Source organism: Asterias amurensis, chromosome 15 (assembly GCF_032118995.1).
Source record: "Asterias amurensis chromosome 15, ASM3211899v1".
NCBI lineage: Eukaryota > Metazoa > Echinodermata > Asteroidea > Forcipulatida > Asteriidae > Asterias > Asterias amurensis.
This window is the reverse complement of record NC_092662.1, coordinates 5,189,662-5,209,398: the sequence shown is the minus strand read 5'-3', so window position 1 is coordinate 5,209,398 and position 19,737 is coordinate 5,189,662. Positions and strand designations below refer to the sequence as shown.

Below are 19,737 nucleotides of genomic sequence, written 5' to 3'. Positions count from 1 at the left end.
GATTCTGACCAACTCAGAGGGGTACTCTCAGGTAGACCATCTCTGAATGTCATTCTCAGAATAAATAATCATATTATGCTGACCATCTCAGCATGGGTATTCTGAGCTGACCATCTCAGAATGATTGACCATCTACCCTCTCCTTCTGACCATCTCAGAGTTAAGCTCTCAAGTTGACCTTCTCTAACATCCCTCTTAGAATAATCATCTCATGCTGACCATCTCAGAAAGGCTAAAGGGAGCTGACCGTCGTAGAACGACCTTGTACCCACTCATTCTGACCCTCTTATACTGACCATCTTTTAACGACCATCTCAGGCTGACCATCCCAGAATGATCTTTTTGGGTTGACCATCTCAGAATGGTCTTTCAGTCTATGCTCAGACCATGGTATGTACCCTCATCTCATGTTCCTTGTCTATGGTCAACAACTCCCATGATCAGGACAGCATTGTGCCGAGCTTGCCATCCAAAATCTCATGTGACGCACAAATGCAATCTTTGAGACTTAATAAGTCAGTAGTTACTTCATCTTTAAACGATTAACAAACATAAACTTGGCAATATAAAACTCTGCTCTCATAAAACAATAAAATCAATTCCCGATGGACTTTTTGTTTCTGTAAATGTGATCTGCCTCCTGTCATTCATTGGTACCATCTGGGGAACATTTAATGTATTCTGACAGGTAGGTTTATTTATGGGGTCAGGCTAAATATAAAAATACCTTTTATGCAACTTATGTGAGAACAAATTGAGTGTTTCACCTGCAGTTAATGCCAAATAAACTGCAACATTATTAGCTTGGCATGGACTTGGAGGTACTTAGGAGCGGCGAGGGGAACTTGAGTACGATGGAAGAGGGGGACTCCTCCAAAATTGACCCATGAAGGAAATACAAATGCACATCTTGGGACATCCCTCCCCCCCCCCCTGCAAACCCAACCCCTCACCAACCTCTCGCAAATCCCTCGCCAACTCAAATCAACCCCCTCTACAACCCCACCCCCCATAACAAACACTCCAAGTTCATCCCAATCCCCACCAACCCCTCACTAATTCCCTTACCAACCTCTCACCAAACTCTTAACAACCCCTCGCCAACACCCCTCAAAATCCTGGAAGGGGGACTCACTCTAAAACTTGACCCATGAATGAATCACAAATGCACGTCTCGGGACAACCCATCCCTCGTCAACCCCCCCCCCCCCCATCAACCCTGAACCGCTTCCCAACCACCTCGCTAATCTCACCAACCTCTCGCTAATCCCTCGCCAACCCAAACCAACCCCCTCTACAACCCCCCCCCCCAATAACAAACACTCCCAATCCCTACCAACCCCCCACCAACCCCCTTACCAACCCCTCACCAAACCCTTAACAGCCCCTCGTCAACACCCTTAACAATCCCTTGTCAACACCCCTCAGCTTCTCACCACAACCCCCTCACCAATCCAGTCCAACATCTCCAAACCCCCTCAAACCCAAACCCCTCCCAACAAAGTATGTCTTTGATTTGTGGTCTCACACTCGTAGCTTATTTAAAATTTAAAAAAAACATGCATTAATGTTTTGTGTTTCAGCCCATTGTGTTCTGTCAGAGAATTGACCTGTTTGTTTATATTCCTCGGATGGACAATACACTTGTAAGACTATTAATCGAGACCATTAAGATAAGAAAGTCATTGTTTCTGTAGAAAAGAAGGATTCCTTGACCTTGACATCCTCTGTTTCTTTTCTTGATAACTCAACCCCTGAGCTTCCTTAATCCGTTTGACCAGTCACACCATTTTCAGTTTCCTAGGAGCAAAGATCGCTCATTTTCAATACAATTCAGCAGAGCATTGTTACTAATAATAACCAAAGCACAACTGTAGACAGTGAAAACCACACCATTTTAATCTGAGATAGCTTATCAATACAATGGAAGAGACTACAAAAGCAATTATGAAAAGGTTTGCAAAGATCGCTATAATTTGTTGGATTTAAAGGCAGTGGACACTATTGGTAATTGTCAAAGACTAGCCTTCACAATTGGTGTATCTCAACATATGCATAAAATAACTAACCTGTGAAAATTTGAGCTCAATCGGTCGTCAAAGTTGCGAGATAATAAAGAAAGAAAAAATCACACTTGTCACACGAAGTTGTGTGCGTTTAGATGGTTGATTTCGAGACCTCAAGTTCTAAACTTGAGGTCTCGAAATCAAATTCGTGGAAAATTGCTTCTTTCTCGACAACTTTGGCACTTCAGAGGGAGCCGTTTCTCACATTGTTGTATACCATCAACGTCTCCCCATTACTCGTCACCAAGATAGGTTTTATGCTAATAATTATTTTGAGTAATTACCAATAGTGTCCACTGCCTTTAAGAGCAACCATACAGGCGTTACTTGCTATTGTAAAAATTAAAGCCCTATGTTCAGACACCCCTTATATGTTCTGATAATCTTGTTGTCCTTTTTTCCTAAAAATAACCGTATTTAACCCTAGCGAAAATCACATGGGTGCTTTTGGAACATGGGGTTCTCTGAACTATATAGGGGTGCCGGAATCTAGAGCAGTCACCGTTGTAAAAGTTTAAACTTCTTTGATGAGGGGATTGGGAGTTGATTTTGTTCTTCGACAAACTGTAAAAGTTGTTGTTTCATCTGACATGTGGTGTTGCTGAAACTACAAAAGTAGAAACACTTCTGTAGCTTGAATTTTAAATGATTGAGAAGAAAAACAGTCTTCACAAAAGCAAATTTTGAATATTGTTTTAAAGATATTTTGTTTTTCAATTTGTGTTTATTGGTGAAGCTTAGATACAATAGCAAACGTTTTCAAAGATTTCTACAGATAGGTAAATTGCTTGTTTGAAATGTTTTCAGCAACTTGATCCAGTCCATACCCTGAGGGGATAAAACCCACTTCAAGGATAAAACTCAACCCATTTAATCCAAGAATAATCATGCGGGCCACAATATATATACCTTTTATATTACCCCTAAAATTGAGTTACAAATCTGTTATTATGAATAATAATAACGGGTCACGGTTAACAAGAATTGTTTCCAAAAGTCTAGCCAAGAATTTTTTGGAGTATTTATCAAGCCTTTCACCTTTACATCCCGCCTGAAGGGTGAAAATTAGCCTTGTTTCCCTACAATGTGTACATACCTTAAGTGGCAATCTGCTGGGAAAACATACAAATAGAAACTCTAATCAAATATAAATATTATGGAAATCCATGCTTTGTAAGAGGAACATGGCGCCAGGTTCTTTTGACTTTGGTGGTATATCGGTGAGGTTTTATTTCCTCGGGGAGTGAAGGAAGTGAAACATTTATTGCACTAAGGAACTGCCGGTATTTCGGATATGACAGTATGTGTACTTTACCTGCTACATGTGTCATTGCCCCCACTGTTTTTGCAACATGTGCCAATTTTCACTCCTCACCCCACGACATTTTTTTCAACCAAAAATATGAATTTTTTATGGCGTCATTGTCTTTAATTTAATATGATTGATAACTTTCAAAGTAATTTGTTGGGGGGCCTTTACTCGTTCAAAGGTTAAAGTAAAAGTGCGATTCGTTTCATCAATCATGGAGCTCACCATTATGGAGTTCAAAATGTGATAAATTTCCTATATGGTTGAGAATTTTGCCAAAGTTTGAGAAAATAACATTTGATGGCCCCAAATAACTCTTGGTTATTTCGATTGCCGTAACTGGTAATTGAATTAAGCACGTAAAATGGGATACAGGCCTACTTGGTACCTTTTTATGTAATTTTGACAGTTGGTTGAAAGTTTCGATGAGTGAAAATTAATCTCAAAATGTAGGCCTATATGATCTATACAAATGTATGCAATTATCCGAGTTTGTTGAAACGAAAGTGGAGGTACATGATTGGACATGTGAGTATATTGAAGACTTGAACAAAATTTACTTGTTTACTTTTTGCATTTCAACTTGAACTCAAAATGTGCCGTCTAAAAATATAAATTGAAATACGGATTGTGGTCATTCTGATGTCAGATACTAACTAAGTTTGTTGTTTAATAAAGTCACGACTGATGGGTACGGCAGACTCCTCACTGTATGCCTTATAACAAATGCCACTTTTATCTTTGAATCTCTTTCACTTTGACAAACTCCTCACCACCCGCTCCCAATCAGTTTAACCATCGCTTAAAATCCAGAAACACTTCTTCACCAAAAACAACTCTGTTTTCTGTTTCTTGTAAGATGTCACTACAGATCCCTCCCAGCCAGCAACTTAAAAGCCTAAACTGTTTGTTCTGGGGTTGATGTGGGTCACGGGGTATCAGGGAAAGCTGTGAGTTGGTACCGTGCTTTATGTGCATTTAAAGGCAGTGAACACTATTGATAATTACTCAAAATAATTATTGGCATAAAACCTTTCTTGGTGGCGGGTAATGGGGAGAGGTTGATGGTATAAAACATTGTGAGAAACGGCTCCCTCTGAAGTGCCATAGTTTTCGAGAAAAAGTAATTTTCCACGATTTTGATTTCGAGACCTCAGATTTAAAACTTGAGGTCTTGAAATCAACCATGTAAACGCACACAACTTCGTGTGACAAGGGTGTGTTTTTTTCTTTCATTATTTTCTCGCAAGTTCCATGACCGATTGAGCTCAAATTTTCACAGGTTTGTTATTTTATGTATATGTTGAGATACACCAACTGTGAAGGCTAGTCTTTGACAGTTACCAATAGTGTCCACTGCCTTTAAAGGCATAAAGGCACTGGACCTTTGGTAATATTCTCAAAGACCAGTATTCTCACGTCGTATATCCCAACATATGCATAAAATAACAAATCAGTGAAAATTTGACCTCAATCGGTGGTCATCACAGTCACAAGAGAATAACGAAGAGAAAAAGAACCTTGTTGCACAAGTTTGTGTGCTTTCAGATGTCCCAAGATAGCTTCAGTCCTGAAGTCTTTTAATATTTGAGTGAGAAATTACCTCTTTCTCAAAAACTACATACTTCAGATGAAACATTTTCTCACAATATTTCATACTATCAAGAGCTCTCCATTGCGCGTTAGGTTTTTATGCTGACAATTATTTTGAGTATTTACAAATAGTTTCCATGCCTTTAAAGGTAATATTTGAAAGCCCCCTCGACCCAGTTTGTTGACCCAGTTTTATCTCACTAATGGTTAACAGCAGAAGTACTCCAGTGGTGATAACTGATTGGTCTGCAGTGTGTGTTTGCTGTCTTTTGTTTATGTTAAATTACATTTACTGTAATGTGTTGTGGTTGGGCGTTCCAGGAAGGTTGTGTGGAGGCCTCGATGTATTTATATTAAATATCAACTTACATCAAAACAATATCACATTCTTATCAGTGGTCATCATCACTTGAGAGCAAGTCTTTTTGCATTGCGATTTGGGGGAAGGTTGTGTGTTTTGCCACGGTTCTCGCACTGGACACCTTTGCTTGTCAAAGACTAGGATTCTCACGTGGTGTATCTCAATAGAAACAAAACTAGTGAAAGTTGGGGCTCATTTGGTCATCGAAGTTGCGAGAGCATACTTAAAGAAAAAACATCCTTGTTGCATACTTTGTATGCTTTTAGATGCATAATAAAAGGCTTCAGTTGAAGTTACGGGGGGTATCTTTAATATTACTTGAGTGAGAAATTACCTCTTTAAGGTTTTTTCAAAATGTTACTTCTGAGGGAGCTGTTTCTCACGACGTTGTATACTATCAATAGCTCTCCATTGCTTGTTTATACCAAGTAAGTTTCTATTCTACCATTGATTTTGAGTAATTACCAATAGTGTACAGTGCCTTTAAACGCTGTGAGAATGTTATAATTACAACTCTGTTAGGTAGTTTTCCCTGCTTTTTATGTCGTAAAATTCTATATTCTCATTAGCTCTACTCAATTGACACCTGTCCTTGTCTGCTAGAAAGCAGATATCTTCTCGCTTAGCATGGGGAGTTTGTACTTGTCATCTCATGTCAAATTGGCACCTGTAGTGACGGTAGCCTTGAAGGCCTAAATACCTGGCATAATTTACACCTCATTCTAACCAATCATCTTGAGCCATAAAAACAAACATTAGCCAACTCATAACACCGGGTTAGTCTTTCAGCAAAGCCGCTGTTTTTTTTTTTTTTTTTTTTTTTTTCTTTCTTTTCCGGTGATCTACGGGTGCATGGTGTGTTATTGGGTGAATCTTGATGCTCGGAGGGATTTTTAACGATAAGAAAATCTTTCTATGGAAAATGATAGAACTGATGTGTTTTCCTTGCATGATTCAGCCACTCGATTGGCCATTTTTGTTGTAAGACAAATCGTAAAAAAGCAATTTTAACTTGTTTTTCACAAGATACTTCAGAAGATTGCACAGCGCATTTCTAGCGCGATGGATTTACAACGAGGCATCTTGTCACTGCAAAAGCGATACAAGAAACACGACAAAATATCGCAGAATTTAATTTACTTTAAAACCATTTTCGTGTCAGCCTGACCCATAAATGGATCAGGCCCAGCCCTGTGACCTGGGAATCTGGGTCAATTCTGACCCAAAGTATAGTTTGTATTCAAAGGTTCTACCCAGGGTGCACCGTGGTGAACTTTTAGAAGTTTAATTTCATAATTTGAAAAGTGCATTTAATTGAATTGCTCCTTATCATGTTTTGCGATTCTGATTTTAATCAGACTCCACTTAAAAGGATTATGAATAAATTTGCAAATCTTGGAGATTTGACTTTCCCTTGGAAGGTTTTCATTTTGCGTGAAATGGGATAAACACACAGTGTAATTGATTAATACCTTTAGGACAGCGTTAGAGGGAAAGTTGTTCCCATTGCTACATGCACCTGTTGTACCCCTCAATTAGTGAAGGGTCTCGCATGAGGTAAAGATCGTCCGTCGGGACTCGTGAGGATTATCACGATGAAATGCACAGATTTTCTCCTCTTTGAGAGTATGAAGTGTTTTTCTTTTAAATCTACAGTTGCTCGTGCGGTTGTCTAGCTGCAAATTGGTTCCGGAAAGGATGCTTGGATATTTCTATTTTTATACGGTGTGAATTCGTGCAAAATGCTAAGACGATTTCTTTATCTTAGCGGTGATGGTATCCGTTCTTAATTCATCTCTTCTGTGAAAAGGCTTACTACTCTAAATAATTCCAACACCAAGAAATACAATGGTTAAGAAAACAAATCTCAAAGCAAGACCTGATACCGGGTTAAAAAAAATTGACACCAAGCTTTAAATGTTTTTTTTTTCTCCGATGAGTATGGGATAAAAATTAATAATAAGATTTTCATCAAACGAAAGAAACCCATGAAAGGAGATGCGTTATTTCGGTCGCTGTGTGTCACAATGTATCCTTAACAAGTGTCCATTTTGGCGACTCCGTCAGTATTTTTCTCAGCTCTCGTTTTTTTTTCCCCGAATCAAAACTGTTTCCAATTCACATGGCTTTCACCAGCAAAACATTTGTTGTGTATTACTTGTACGAAGCTGCATAATGTGCCATAACAACTGGGTGAAAGATGACAGTCAAAGTCAACCAATCACGTCATTGGTTTGGTTTTGAAAGAGTTGCGTCAAAGACCTTTTGGAGTATTTTTTCCATCCATATTCCCATTTGTTATGACGTCACACTCTTCATACCACCTGAGGACTCCATGATTTCGTTATTGATAAGAGCATCGCAATAATTGGATAAGCTTCATCTAATAACCCCATCAAGCTGTTGGACGCAACACCTGTTGCCTTGTTCCCCGTCGTGGATCCCTGTCTTGGATCCCTCACCTCTAGCCCAATGGTCTCCACAGTCTCTACTTTTATCTCACTTCCCCCAGTAGAGAAGGTCCATGTAGTGATTGCCTCGGGGCTGCCAGAGGGCTTGGAGCCAGGGGTGTAGGACACGGGGTTAATTTCAAACGAATTTAAGGTAACAGGTGCCACACAGTGCCTCGTGCTGGAATCTCTGGTAGGGGTAGTATCAATGTTGTTGAAGCCTTATTATAAAGGTTTTAGGGTGTAAAACTTCTTGAAGATCTGAGATTTTGAATGGAATTCCTTGATATTTAAAATAAGTTGGTTCGGTCATTGAGCAAGGACCATTGATCGTGAACATACTCTGGAATCTGAACTGAGTCAACAAATAATATACGAATCAGTGTCAACTTTGATTAACTCATTATAGAGGTGATACCTTACCACTATAAACACATGTTAAAAATTATATTGCGTTTGTGCTATCTGATTCTGATCAGCCTTCGAAAATATACTAATAAAAATTTTCATGACAGGAAGAAAAAAGAGTAGAGCAATATTATGGGTCTGTTTTAATTATTGTTGTTACTTTTAAAAAATATAAGTATAAAATATGACAAAAAAAGTCACTTTTTTGTTGTCATCTTTGATACTTCTATTATTTGTATGCGTTTGAAACATGTATACTACAGCTGGCTGTCGTGATAATACACGTTCCCTTTTGCAAAATATTCATCATCTCTATACATGCTATAATTCTATTTAAACATTGTGACTCATAGTTTCATGGACCATGGACTCACAATCGGCTATGCCACTGGCAGACTTGAACCTTGAGCTAACATGAAATAATAACACAATTACCCATTAAATGTTAGGATGCTTCATACAGCCCATTCACAGAGTCGACCTCCCTCAAAACAAGCCAAGAACGTCAGCATTCTCCAATTGTGTCTGCTCGTCCGTCAAAAACCCCGTCTTCTTTGAAAGCTCTTCAAAGGAGAAACCGGAAACCACCAAAGTCTCTGTTTCCTCTGATGTTTTTATACCGTTTACTTTGTTCACCTGACAGGGTCGTGTTGATCTTGAACCGTCAAAGAACCCGACAGACGGTATACCTGGAGGATCAATATGAACCAGTCTGGGAACACTTAGTCACGAATGTTACAAAGTTTTATTTAATGGTTTTTATGTCACACGAAATGAGACTACTAAGAACAGAGATGTTTCGTTTCAGAACTGAGACGTTTCCCGAATTCCAAAAATATACTCCGTCGCAGTAGAATAAATAGCAAGACAAGTTCTCGAAGAACATAATCTACACATCAAAGTAGATATTATTCTTCATTTTTTTTTATCCCTGATGCAATATATTATATCGTTGCCGTACCCCCTTAGATTCAAACTGCCTCAGCTACCGGGCAATCTTGGTAGTCTATATAGCTGGTATGACACTGCTCAAGAATTGCAAAGGTCGGGGGTTCGAATCCCACCGAGTATTATGCATGTGATATTTTTTTCACAGGACTCGGGAAAGTACTGACCATACAGTGATATAAAACACACATCGGTGCATGGGTAAAAACCAAATTGTGTATCACATTAACTCAGACCAAATATGCATTGATACCTCACCATGCAATGCCCCCAAATCACGCTCAAAGAACAGTTACCAGTATTGAAACTATTAAATTTGATTTTAAAAGTACTTCAAAACTGCATCTGCGATGCATTTGCAGGTCAGTTTAGATCCCTGTATCATGATTATTTTATTTTCCATTGACGATTGTTCTCGATGTTTAGGTTTCTTTGTCAGCCGTTCGACTCTATATCCTTCCCCCACCCCACCCCCCTGTAATTAAATATTTCCCTGTATGTCACGATGTATTTTTAGAATGAATATACACTGGGACCGGATTTTCAAACTTTCATGTTTACTTTAGCAAATGTTAACATGGTTCAACTGGTATACACTCATGTTAGATTGTTTGCATTAAGTCCTGAACACTTTCCTTTGAGACATTTCTTGCGAGAAATTTAACCATTTGGATAGTGTCCTTACAGGTTTCTCAAAATAGTTGTAGCATAAAAAACTTACTTGGTAACGAGCAATGGAGAGTCGTTGATAGTATTAAACATTGTAAGAAGCAGCTCCCTCTGAAGTAACGTAGTTTTCGCGAAAGAAGTAATTTTCTACGAATTTGATTTCGAGACCTCAGAGTTAGATTCCGAGGTCCCGAAATCAAGCATCTGTTAATAAGGGCACACAACTTTGTGTGCCAGGGTGGTTTTTTTTTTTTTTTCATTATTATCTCGCAACTTCGACGACCAACTGAGCTCAAATTGCCACAGGTTTGTTATTTTATGCATATGTTGAGATACACCAAGTGAGAAGCTGGTCCTTGACAATTATTACCAATTGTGTCCAGTGTCTTTAATTAAACACAGGGACATCAAGGAAGCATTACGGACCCCTGTGAAAGGAAAAGGCAGTTTGATTTGCTACAATGTCTTCTTCTCTTTACAATTAGGTGGTGAGAGAGAGGGTGGTCTACGGTTAGGTCTGTCTGTCCTTACTATATGGTCTGTTGAATGTAAAGTTTCTATTGTACTGCATCTTTTACGTACGCACACATTTTGGAGACCTTGATCGGTACAATAGAATTTAATTGCTTTTGCAAGGAGCTGTGGGTGGCACTTTTGTTGTTGGTTTTTGGACCTTGCCGACAATTGCAAACGTTTTCAAACTCCGGAACTGCACATAATGCGAATATAAAAACACAATGTACACAACATGGGAATGTTTGCGTATGTCTCACAGATCGCTGGGTGTTTCGAACGCTGTGTGGTTTTCAAAGGTACCTGGCGGTAGCGCCAGAACATAAACACAATTAAACCAGAAAAAAAGACACAGGACTCTTTAGTCATAGTTCCACTCTGAAAGCTCACTGATTTGGCCTACCAACCATTACCAATTTCCTAAAGGGAGAATTCCGTTCGAAATACTAATCATAGTCAAGAAAATAGCCAGATCCTTTAGCCAATTTCTCATTTTAGATGAATGCAATCGAAATATCTACATTAATTAACCTGCACAAAATCCCTTCAAAACTTATACTACCTTTTGCTTATTTTTTTACTAACAAAACATAACCAGAATACAAAGATAGCCAAAGGGTAGAAATATGATCACCTCCAAAATGATTTATGCCTTTTACCTTTTTGTGGTGTTGTAACTTTCCTCCCCTCTGGTACGTGGAGAGATGTTAGTCATTCTGCAACACATTGTATGATATCATTACAATGCCTCCGTATCATAACAATGCAAACAATAGCTTTACACAATACCCCCCATCAGTTAACCTCTTGTCAGCTTATTGGCTTTACCAATTGTTTGGATCCCATCCTTGACCGTTCGACTGGCCCACTCATAGCCCCCCCCCCCCCCCCTCTCCATCAAAGTAACCACTAATTCTAGATCGAAGATAAGAGTTGCCATTCTCCGTACTAAAGTAACCATTACTGCGACAATATCAGATTACAATGTTTCAGACCGTAAACTTCAGTATTTCCATGCTGGGAAAAACACCTTTTGTGGTTGGAAAAAGCAAAAAGTGATTGCTCCGTTGTAAACAACAACTTGAGAAATCTGCCGAGACAAATCAGTAAGAACACGTGCAAAAAAATTGGTAACTAATGAAGACATTATACACACAGACTTCCTTATTATATTAGACTGCTATAGCGTCCAGACAGCGCCGATCTGTGCACCAGCCTAGAACATAACTCACAGATCGATCATTTCAAATTACCTCCCTAGTGATTGTACAGAGCTGTGAACGTTCATAAACACATGTTTGCATTTGTCATCTTTCGTTACCGTGACAACGTAAAGTATAACTTCCTTCAAAGTTAACCTTAATGTTATCCCCTGTTTTAGGTGCACTTCAATCTCGCATTCAACCTTAACAGTTCGGTAAATCAATGCAATTGGCGAGAACCACCCTTTCAAAATGAATATACAAGTATTAAACCACAAGGGAAACTGAATGGGTAAGTTTGTGAGCCATGGTGAACAAAGACAAAATATGTCTTTGCTTGGTGTATAACTGCATACGCTTTGGCCAAAGCAACCATGTCTTTGTGAAAGTTCACAATATAGAAGAGTTTGCGGTAACACCATGTAATAACAATCTCTAAATGAGTTGGGGTGGTTCTGAAAAGAACCGTTGGGTTAACTCGACGTTTCGATCAGTATGCTCTGATCATCTTCTGGAGAATGCTGGACTGTGATGCTGCATGCTGCTGATCGAAACGTCGAGTTAACCCAACGGTTCTTTTCAGAACCACCCCAACTCATTTAGAGATTGTTATTACATGGTGTTACCGCAAACTCTTCTATATCGTATCTCCACCATGCAAAGTTTCAAATCCTACTTAAAGTTCACAATGATACAATAATTGAAGTGAGAATAAGTAACCATTATTTTGGTATATCCATTCACTGATATCAATTCTGTTGCGGTGTGCATAATTCTCTCTTCATCGGAAAAGTAAAAAATGCACCCACCCATTCATCCCCCCATAGAGAAAGGAGCTCTATGGTTTCCCCGCTCACAAAGCAGACCCCTATCTCATGACAAGCCTGGATGGCAAAATCTATCAAAAGAAGTTAGGATGTGTCGCTCAGCGCGTTGGACCACGTACACAGTGGTCTAGAGATTAACAAAAAAGTAAACCACTGAGTTGATGTAGTGCCTGTCAAACGGATCAATTCTTATTGGCTGACTGCTGTACAGAGTCATTCAACGGTAGACAGGTCACTGTAATTTCCCATCGAGTCTTTAGCTGCAGCGTGATCGAGGACTTTAACACTGTCTACTTGGGCTTTATAAACTTCAGATTGTCTGAGGTTGAAGCACTGCATTTACGTTGACAAAACCAGTTTTTGTAAACAGTACATTCAACGAACGCAGTGAGGAATATTGAGCTTAGATTATTTGAATAAGTCAGCGGAGAGCGCTCGTTGCTGTCGCACGTTAAGTGAAACACTGGATCTGGATTTTTTTTTTTCCAGCAAGCTTCTCGAACAACTTGAACCCAACCCAATGATGTGTTAATTTGGAGCCTGCAAACCGTTTCCCTCGAGTTGCGTCTTAAATTCCTACTCAATACTTTCCAGAAGCAAGAATTTTAAACGTTAGCATGCAAGGCTGTCAGCATTTACGCGGTCCCCGTTGTTAATTTCCGTCATCCGTACTGAATTACGCCGATCTGACGTAAAAAGTTCAACATTCCCCTCTCTCCCTCCAGAGCCTCTTCAGAGCTACTGTACTTGAGCTATTGGACATCTCTTAGCTACTACAAGATCATTATTTATTAGAGATAACTGGAAGACATCTGACAAGATGACAAGTTTGATGCAAGTTCAGTCTTTAGGATATGCCATGCTGGTTACATGGCTCTTGATATCTCTCCAACTGTGTGCTGGGCCGTGCAGTGTGGATGCATACCTTCACCGCTATGGGTAAGTCCATTCATAAAATCTAGAACATGTGGGGGTGTGTGTATTGGAACGGGTTATGATAACAGAAAACCCGGCGTAAGGAACAGCATGAAGGGGAAATCAGAGAAGCTGACGTTTCGATTATGCCTGTTTTGTCTTCACCAAAGGGGTAGTCATGCAGTATTGGCAATAATTGTTTTGAGGTGCAATTTGCATTTCTTAAACTTATCTACATCGTTCCCCCAAAATGGGAAGTAAAAGACCGGGGGGATCGAGATGATTTTTTAATACAGCTTTTTAGAGATTTTGAACATTAAACACATAAACTTGAGTTTAAGTTGAATTCACTATAAGAATCGAATTGAACACAAAGCATTGTGGACACTTTCTAAATTTTATTTGAATTTGTATTGCTTTGTTGGAACTTTTATTTCAGTACAATCTGTTTTTAATTGGATATTATTTGCAGTTAGTTAGGTTTCTTATAGTTAGGTTTCTAAAGTTCCAATGAAAACTTGGAGTGAACTACCAAAACGACATTAGGGCAACACGACGTATTGAAATGAAATAGAAAAGTGTTTCATGGTTGAATGGGTTTTACCTATCTTTCCCATTGAATGAATTCATTGGGGCATATTAGATAATGAATCTGTAAGTGGTTCATGGCTGAACAGAGTTACTTTCTCATCGGGCAACTGGACGACGAGTCTCGCTCGATCAGCAGCAGACTTTGACTAATATTTATTTGGCCTTGCCTCGACCCTCATACCCTATCAGATCTGGTCAGTGAGGCTTGCATGATACAAAGAGATTTGCTTTAAGTACAGGTGACTTGACAAAGAAAACAGCACTTCATCACATTGACTTCCAGGGAATTCATTGTACGGGGCTCTTTGTGTCCCACAAAGTGTACCGTGAAAATATCGCTAGCCTTTTTACCTGCTCACTTTGGGTAATTTTCTTGTTCATTTTGTGTTGTCATTTTATTTGCATCATTTAAAAAGTGGTTTTAAATAAGTGAAAACGGTGGAGTAATTGTTTATACCAAGTTGTCATATGTATGTGCTCTATAGGTAGGGTGTTCTCTGCCTAAAAAAATGAGGTGAGGCAAGGGCTCCGGACCAACATATTTACGCTCAACGTAATTACGCCGTAACTGTGGAACGGAGCTCTTATGGCGTAACCCAATTTGTTTCAGAACGCCAATCCACCTGTCGTAGTGTTTCGAACCATCGGACGTTGCCTCCCCTGTTTCCGGTGCCATTTAATACCCCTTTAAATGGCCAACCAGACCGACCACCCAGATGACACGCGCGACCTGATGCCCCCTTTTTTACCAGAACCAAAGAGTTCAAACACGGGTCCTACCCATGCTGGGAACAGGATCATTAGCAGGACTGTCCGTTAGACGTAAATATTTCCGCAAAATGGGGGTAAGTTTTATGATTGAACCCTTGCAGCTGGGCTTCCGTCAAAACTTACAATTTGTTCTAAATTCATAATGGGCCTCCTTGAATGCATTACATGGATGGGTTGCTTGAATTGGTAAAATTCAAAATGGCCGCTGGTTGAAGAAGATAAAAAAAGAAATTTGAATCTTACTACTGGTTCTTGTACTTTAGGATGGAATACATCTATAACAACATTGCCAATTATAACAGGCCAATATTCTCAGTTTTATCGAGCTGTTAAAGAATATTTTTGTTACATATTTCTTGGCAAATATATATTTTTTGTTTACATAAAGTAACGGGGAACCTTCTGAAAACATCCAGTAACTGTATGTTTTGAGAGGTTGACAAGTTTTATGTTAGGAGCAAAACTGTTGCTGTTACTGTGGCTCAGTGAATCTGAACTTTTGTTTTCATTTTACGCTAGGCCGTCCTTTGCTCCTGCCCTGTATCTGAAAACCATTGAAGAAATCAACAAGGATACTTCACGTCAGTCATGCTCCTTATCTCTTATTAATGTTAAATAATACTACCCCCTGGTGTTCGGTTAGCGGGGCACCCAACATTAACAACCTTTTCAGTCGATACCCCCTGCCGCTCTCCATTGACAAATAGAGCAAACTTAGACCCACTGCTTATTAAATTGAAATAAAGATAATAAATAGTACCCAACGCAAAGGTAGGGCGCGTAACAACTAATGGACATTTCCTTTTCTCATTACGTCGTTAATTTTTAAAGTCTCAGATAAAAAAAAGCGGTCAATAAAAATAAACCGGATCATCCCCCATGGCTTTTACGCAAAAGAGATCCATAATGCATTTGCTACTTGACTGGTAGCCTAACCCCATCGGGTCAGATGAGTATTATGTCAACGCGTTGAACATACACGGTAATGCGATAGACACTGCGTCAATAAATACATACAAAGTTCACTGACATTATGTTCTGAAGAACCACTTAAGGCCTGGAGCATCTTTTCAGCTCTTTATTGACAGTTCTGACAGTCGATGTCGCATTGGTCCTGTTGTTTGCACCCCCGCGAAGGGGATAGGCCACCTGATATTCAGTTGGTGTGGCGCTATAATAACAATATGGATGAGCCACAAAACCTCACAAGCAGAAATCCCTCCTTGGTCTGAAAATAATGTAGACTTCAATGATATTCCTAAGAGTCAACTCAACTCCGAAAGAATAGGAGCTTGGCCCAATTTCATGGTGCAAGCGCTGCATTATGTGCTTACGGTGCATTGTGTGCTTTACATGGTGATTTAACTGTAAGCACAGCAGCGTCATGAAATGGGCACTGGTAAGCAGGAAAATGGCTGTTTAGCATGCTAGTAAAAAAAAACAGGAATACCGGGATCCCCCCCCTTCTATCGGTTTTTGTCTTACCACCATAGAGAAAAGTCATTTCTATAATGTCTTACTATAAGCAACGCTTTACGACATTCACCCAAGTCTCATTGACCCATTTCCAAGGACCTTTAAAATAAATTCGAATCAATTCTGACCTATATAGATTCAGCTGGTGATTCATATCGAGAAAATCATAAACAACACAAGATAATGAGACTAAATTTGCCAAATCTCTCTTGATTATCAAAACAGATGTTTGTACTTAACAAATAATCCCTGACTGGTGGTGTGCACCAGACAGTAGCAGAATTCATTACTCGTTACGTCGGTATAAGTCTTTATACAACAGTTCTCGAAGTCAAAATACTTACGCCAATAAGTGCCTGGTATCGCTACGGTCTTGTAACGCGCCGTGGGATGAGGAGCACGTGCACTGGGGGTTATTCCACCAGGCATTCGAACGTCTGCTAGAACTGCTTGATTGTGTTATTACATCATTAATATCTCTATCGGTTAATCATATAAAGATGGATCGGTTGCTGAACATAAACTTTCAATAACCTTCATTCAGGTTCCATTTCAACAATTACTTTCCTCTTCACAAGAGTAATAGCCGTACCCGATGTTCACTTGCAAAATGATAAACACACAAACCAAACCTATTCAGTGATTCCAGTTTCTCCAAACATCAGTACATTTTATAGTTACCATATGGATGGAACTTCTTGAAAATATGGGAGTTGTTCAAAACCTTACACTCCCCAAGGCGACTGTTAGTGTTTAAGAAACTTTCAAATGCCTCTCTAATAAGAGATGGGCCTTCCATAGGTATGTTGATGATTTAAGACACCTTGGGATTTATTTTTGTTTATCAATCGCTTTCAAGTTCTGAGTTTCTTGTTGATAATTTGTTTATCAATTGCTTACCAGTTCTTAGTTTTGTGTTGATAATTTGTTAACCATTCGCTTTCCAGTTCTTAGTTTTGTGTTGATAATTTGTCTATCAATCACTTACCAGTTCTATGTTGTTTATCACTCACTTTCCAGTTCTTAGTTTTGTGTTGACAATTTGTTTATCAATCGCTTTCCAATTCTTTGTTTGCTGTTGATATTTTGTCTTCGTATATAAACACACACAAGAGCATATCAACTGATAACGGGAAAGATCGATGACGATTTGAAAAATCATGCTGATTTTTTTGTATTGGGAATAATCACAAGAAACTATGCAGAATATTTGCTTCTCTGTACAATTTTCTAGGAAAGCATTCCATCGTTCTCTCCAATGAAAATAGGAACCGACGTGGGTTTGGCATTTTCCATTATGGCTTTCGAAACTCAATGGGGGTTTGTGCATCATGTTGGGCCAAAAGTGTGTCATCGAAGAAGTCAGTCTTGTTTGTTTACCCGTTAGAATACATTCCTGAGACCATCAGACGTTTAGAGGAAAGTGTATAACAAGAGGTGCCCTAACAAATTGGTTGCGAGAAGGTAAATATTGACTACAAGAGAGGTCGTTTGTAGACACACAAATTGGTATGTTCTAGCTGAGAATGTTAGCACCTCGAATCTCAGACACGTCAACAGATGTCATGAACGAATTCAGATCACAATTCAGTATTCGTGTTCCTATAATTGTGAAGAAAACCAGGAATGTTCGGGTTTCAAGCATTCAATCACGGCTTACAAAGGAACCTCTCTTGGTGAATGGCCCGCCGGGGTGACTCCTAGTGCCCCTAGTGTCTCTGCATCCAATTTAACTTATACCAAGGCGTTAATCAGGTGACTAATGGGTAAACAAGCAAATAACCCAAGTATGTTAAGGGACTCCAGACTAGCCGTCAGTGAAAAACGTTTTGTCTGGATGGGTTTAATAGGTAATTTGCTTCGGTTGAATTGGTCTTCTCGCCAAATTTGCCGGACAAAATTCCATCAGCAAAAGAGAAAACCCATGGTGATACTTCACGGAAGCAACGACGGAAATAGCCTCCGTGCCCCCTGTTCATTGCCCTGGTGCCCTTGAAATATTCCAGTTGGAAATTAGAATTTCGTAATAGTAAGCCCTTGTACCAAAAAGAAAATGCCTTGGTGCCCTTGTCTTTTCAAAAACGAAGCATACAGGCCTGTCAGAAACCGACGTTTGATCGGATCTGATCGACAGAAGTGCCGTATTGATTGAAAACCAATTTTAGTGGTTAACGACCGATTGCCATCGTACCACCAGGGGACAACCATTTAATATGACTTTGATATCCCTAAAAATTGACAATAAAGCAACGTTACTTCAAACAAAACACCGACCGCACCATGTCAACCTTTCATACAGGAATCACAGACCTCCAGACAAGAAATAATTTACTTTCAATGATTGGTATTGTTGGGAAGTGAATAGGGGTTTTAAGAATGATGAATCTACCATATGGGTTTAGGCCGTCGAATCGCTCAGTTTCACGGGCAAGGTTATCAGCTGATGAAGGCCCGAAGTCCCGCGGGTCGGAGGGACGTGTTAAGTTTCTCTTCGGGGGCAACTTCAACATCTGTTTCAGACAATCTGTACTTAGGGGTATTAGTTCTTCCCCCTTCAATAGGCCGAACCTCAGAAGGGAACCGTGTTTCTGTGTCGACACGTGGATTCCACTATTTGAGGATTACTTGATTACGATTTATTTTGAGTTTGGTCGGCTTTCTGAGTCTTACAAGAATCCCCTGTTGACTTTATTAAAGCAATAGTTTCGTTGTCGGGAATTCAGGAAAATTGTAAGATTCCACCAAGTTTTGCCATTTGTTCGATTAGAGTAGACAAATCTTGAAAACCTCACGATTAAACGTCATTATTTTAAATATCATGTTGACATTGTAAACACGTGTCTCAATAGAATTTCAAATGATTACAAAATCCCGCTCAATTTGTATGACACTAGATTTTAAAACATGTTCATATAAAGTCCGTACTGAAGTTGTGCCGACGTGGATACAAGTTTCACTGAGTGTCCACGAAGAGGCGGACGAAAAAAAAACAATTTTTCTGATTTTTTTTAAGGATGTCTTTTTTTAAGCGATGAGTTAGACGAAAATATCTCCATTGAAAAGCGCTACGACATTGACAATTTTGACTTAAAAAAAGCGAGCCGGACAAGTTTCAATTTGCAGGTCAGTGTACATCCAATCAGAAGTGGAAGGAGGTACGCATTAACCTATCAAGGACAGCAAAGACCCTATTATCACCACATCACTTTCCATCATCACTAAATGAATTATGACATCCACTATTTGGCCAATACAGGGTGTCGGTCGGTGCGCTCACCCGGTAGCAAACACACAGTGACGCAGCTCATCAGAAAGAGAGTCGGTGTCGGACATTCCGCACGGCCCATGTTGTTTTCTTAATAATTTACGCGCCATTCTGACAGTTAAACTGTTGGACGTAAACATGGTTACACCATACCGCGCGGTATTTGTTTTAGAGGATGCTGTGCGTGCAGCAGGAAACCTTTTTTTAAGGGGTGGGGACAACTTGTCAAGGGCTTTGTGGGTTGTTTCAAGTCTTCAAATTTTTACTCTTGACATTTTTGCAACATGTTTTGCGGAGCTTTCTGTTGCCTGGACACGTGGTTGTAAATTCGGTTGTCCTCGCAGAAAGTTTGAGAGGGTTGAACATGCGATGT

At 39.5% G+C, this 19,737-nt stretch overlaps 1 protein-coding gene across 4 annotated transcripts in view; it reads left to right on the top strand.

Annotated features, from left to right (window-relative positions):
- The window catches only part of LOC139948196 (epidermal growth factor-like protein 7), a 98,281-nt gene that overhangs the window by 51,305 nt on the left and 27,239 nt on the right, over window positions 1-19,737 (top strand). The window contains exons 9-10 of one of the 4 annotated variants that reach the window (XR_011787422.1): window positions 11,699-11,811; window positions 13,072-13,177. The exons of 1 other annotated variant lie outside the window; for it this stretch is intronic. Coding sequence is in view for 1 of the 3 variants with exons in the window: in XM_071946263.1 (XP_071802364.1) it covers window positions 13,167-13,285 (119 nt within the window). In the remaining 2 variants the exon portion in view is untranslated. Of the gene's footprint in view, window positions 1-11,698; window positions 11,812-13,071; window positions 13,286-19,737 lie in introns of those variants that run through there. 2 more of the 4 variants (XR_011787420.1, XM_071946263.1) reach the window with 2 other exon arrangements.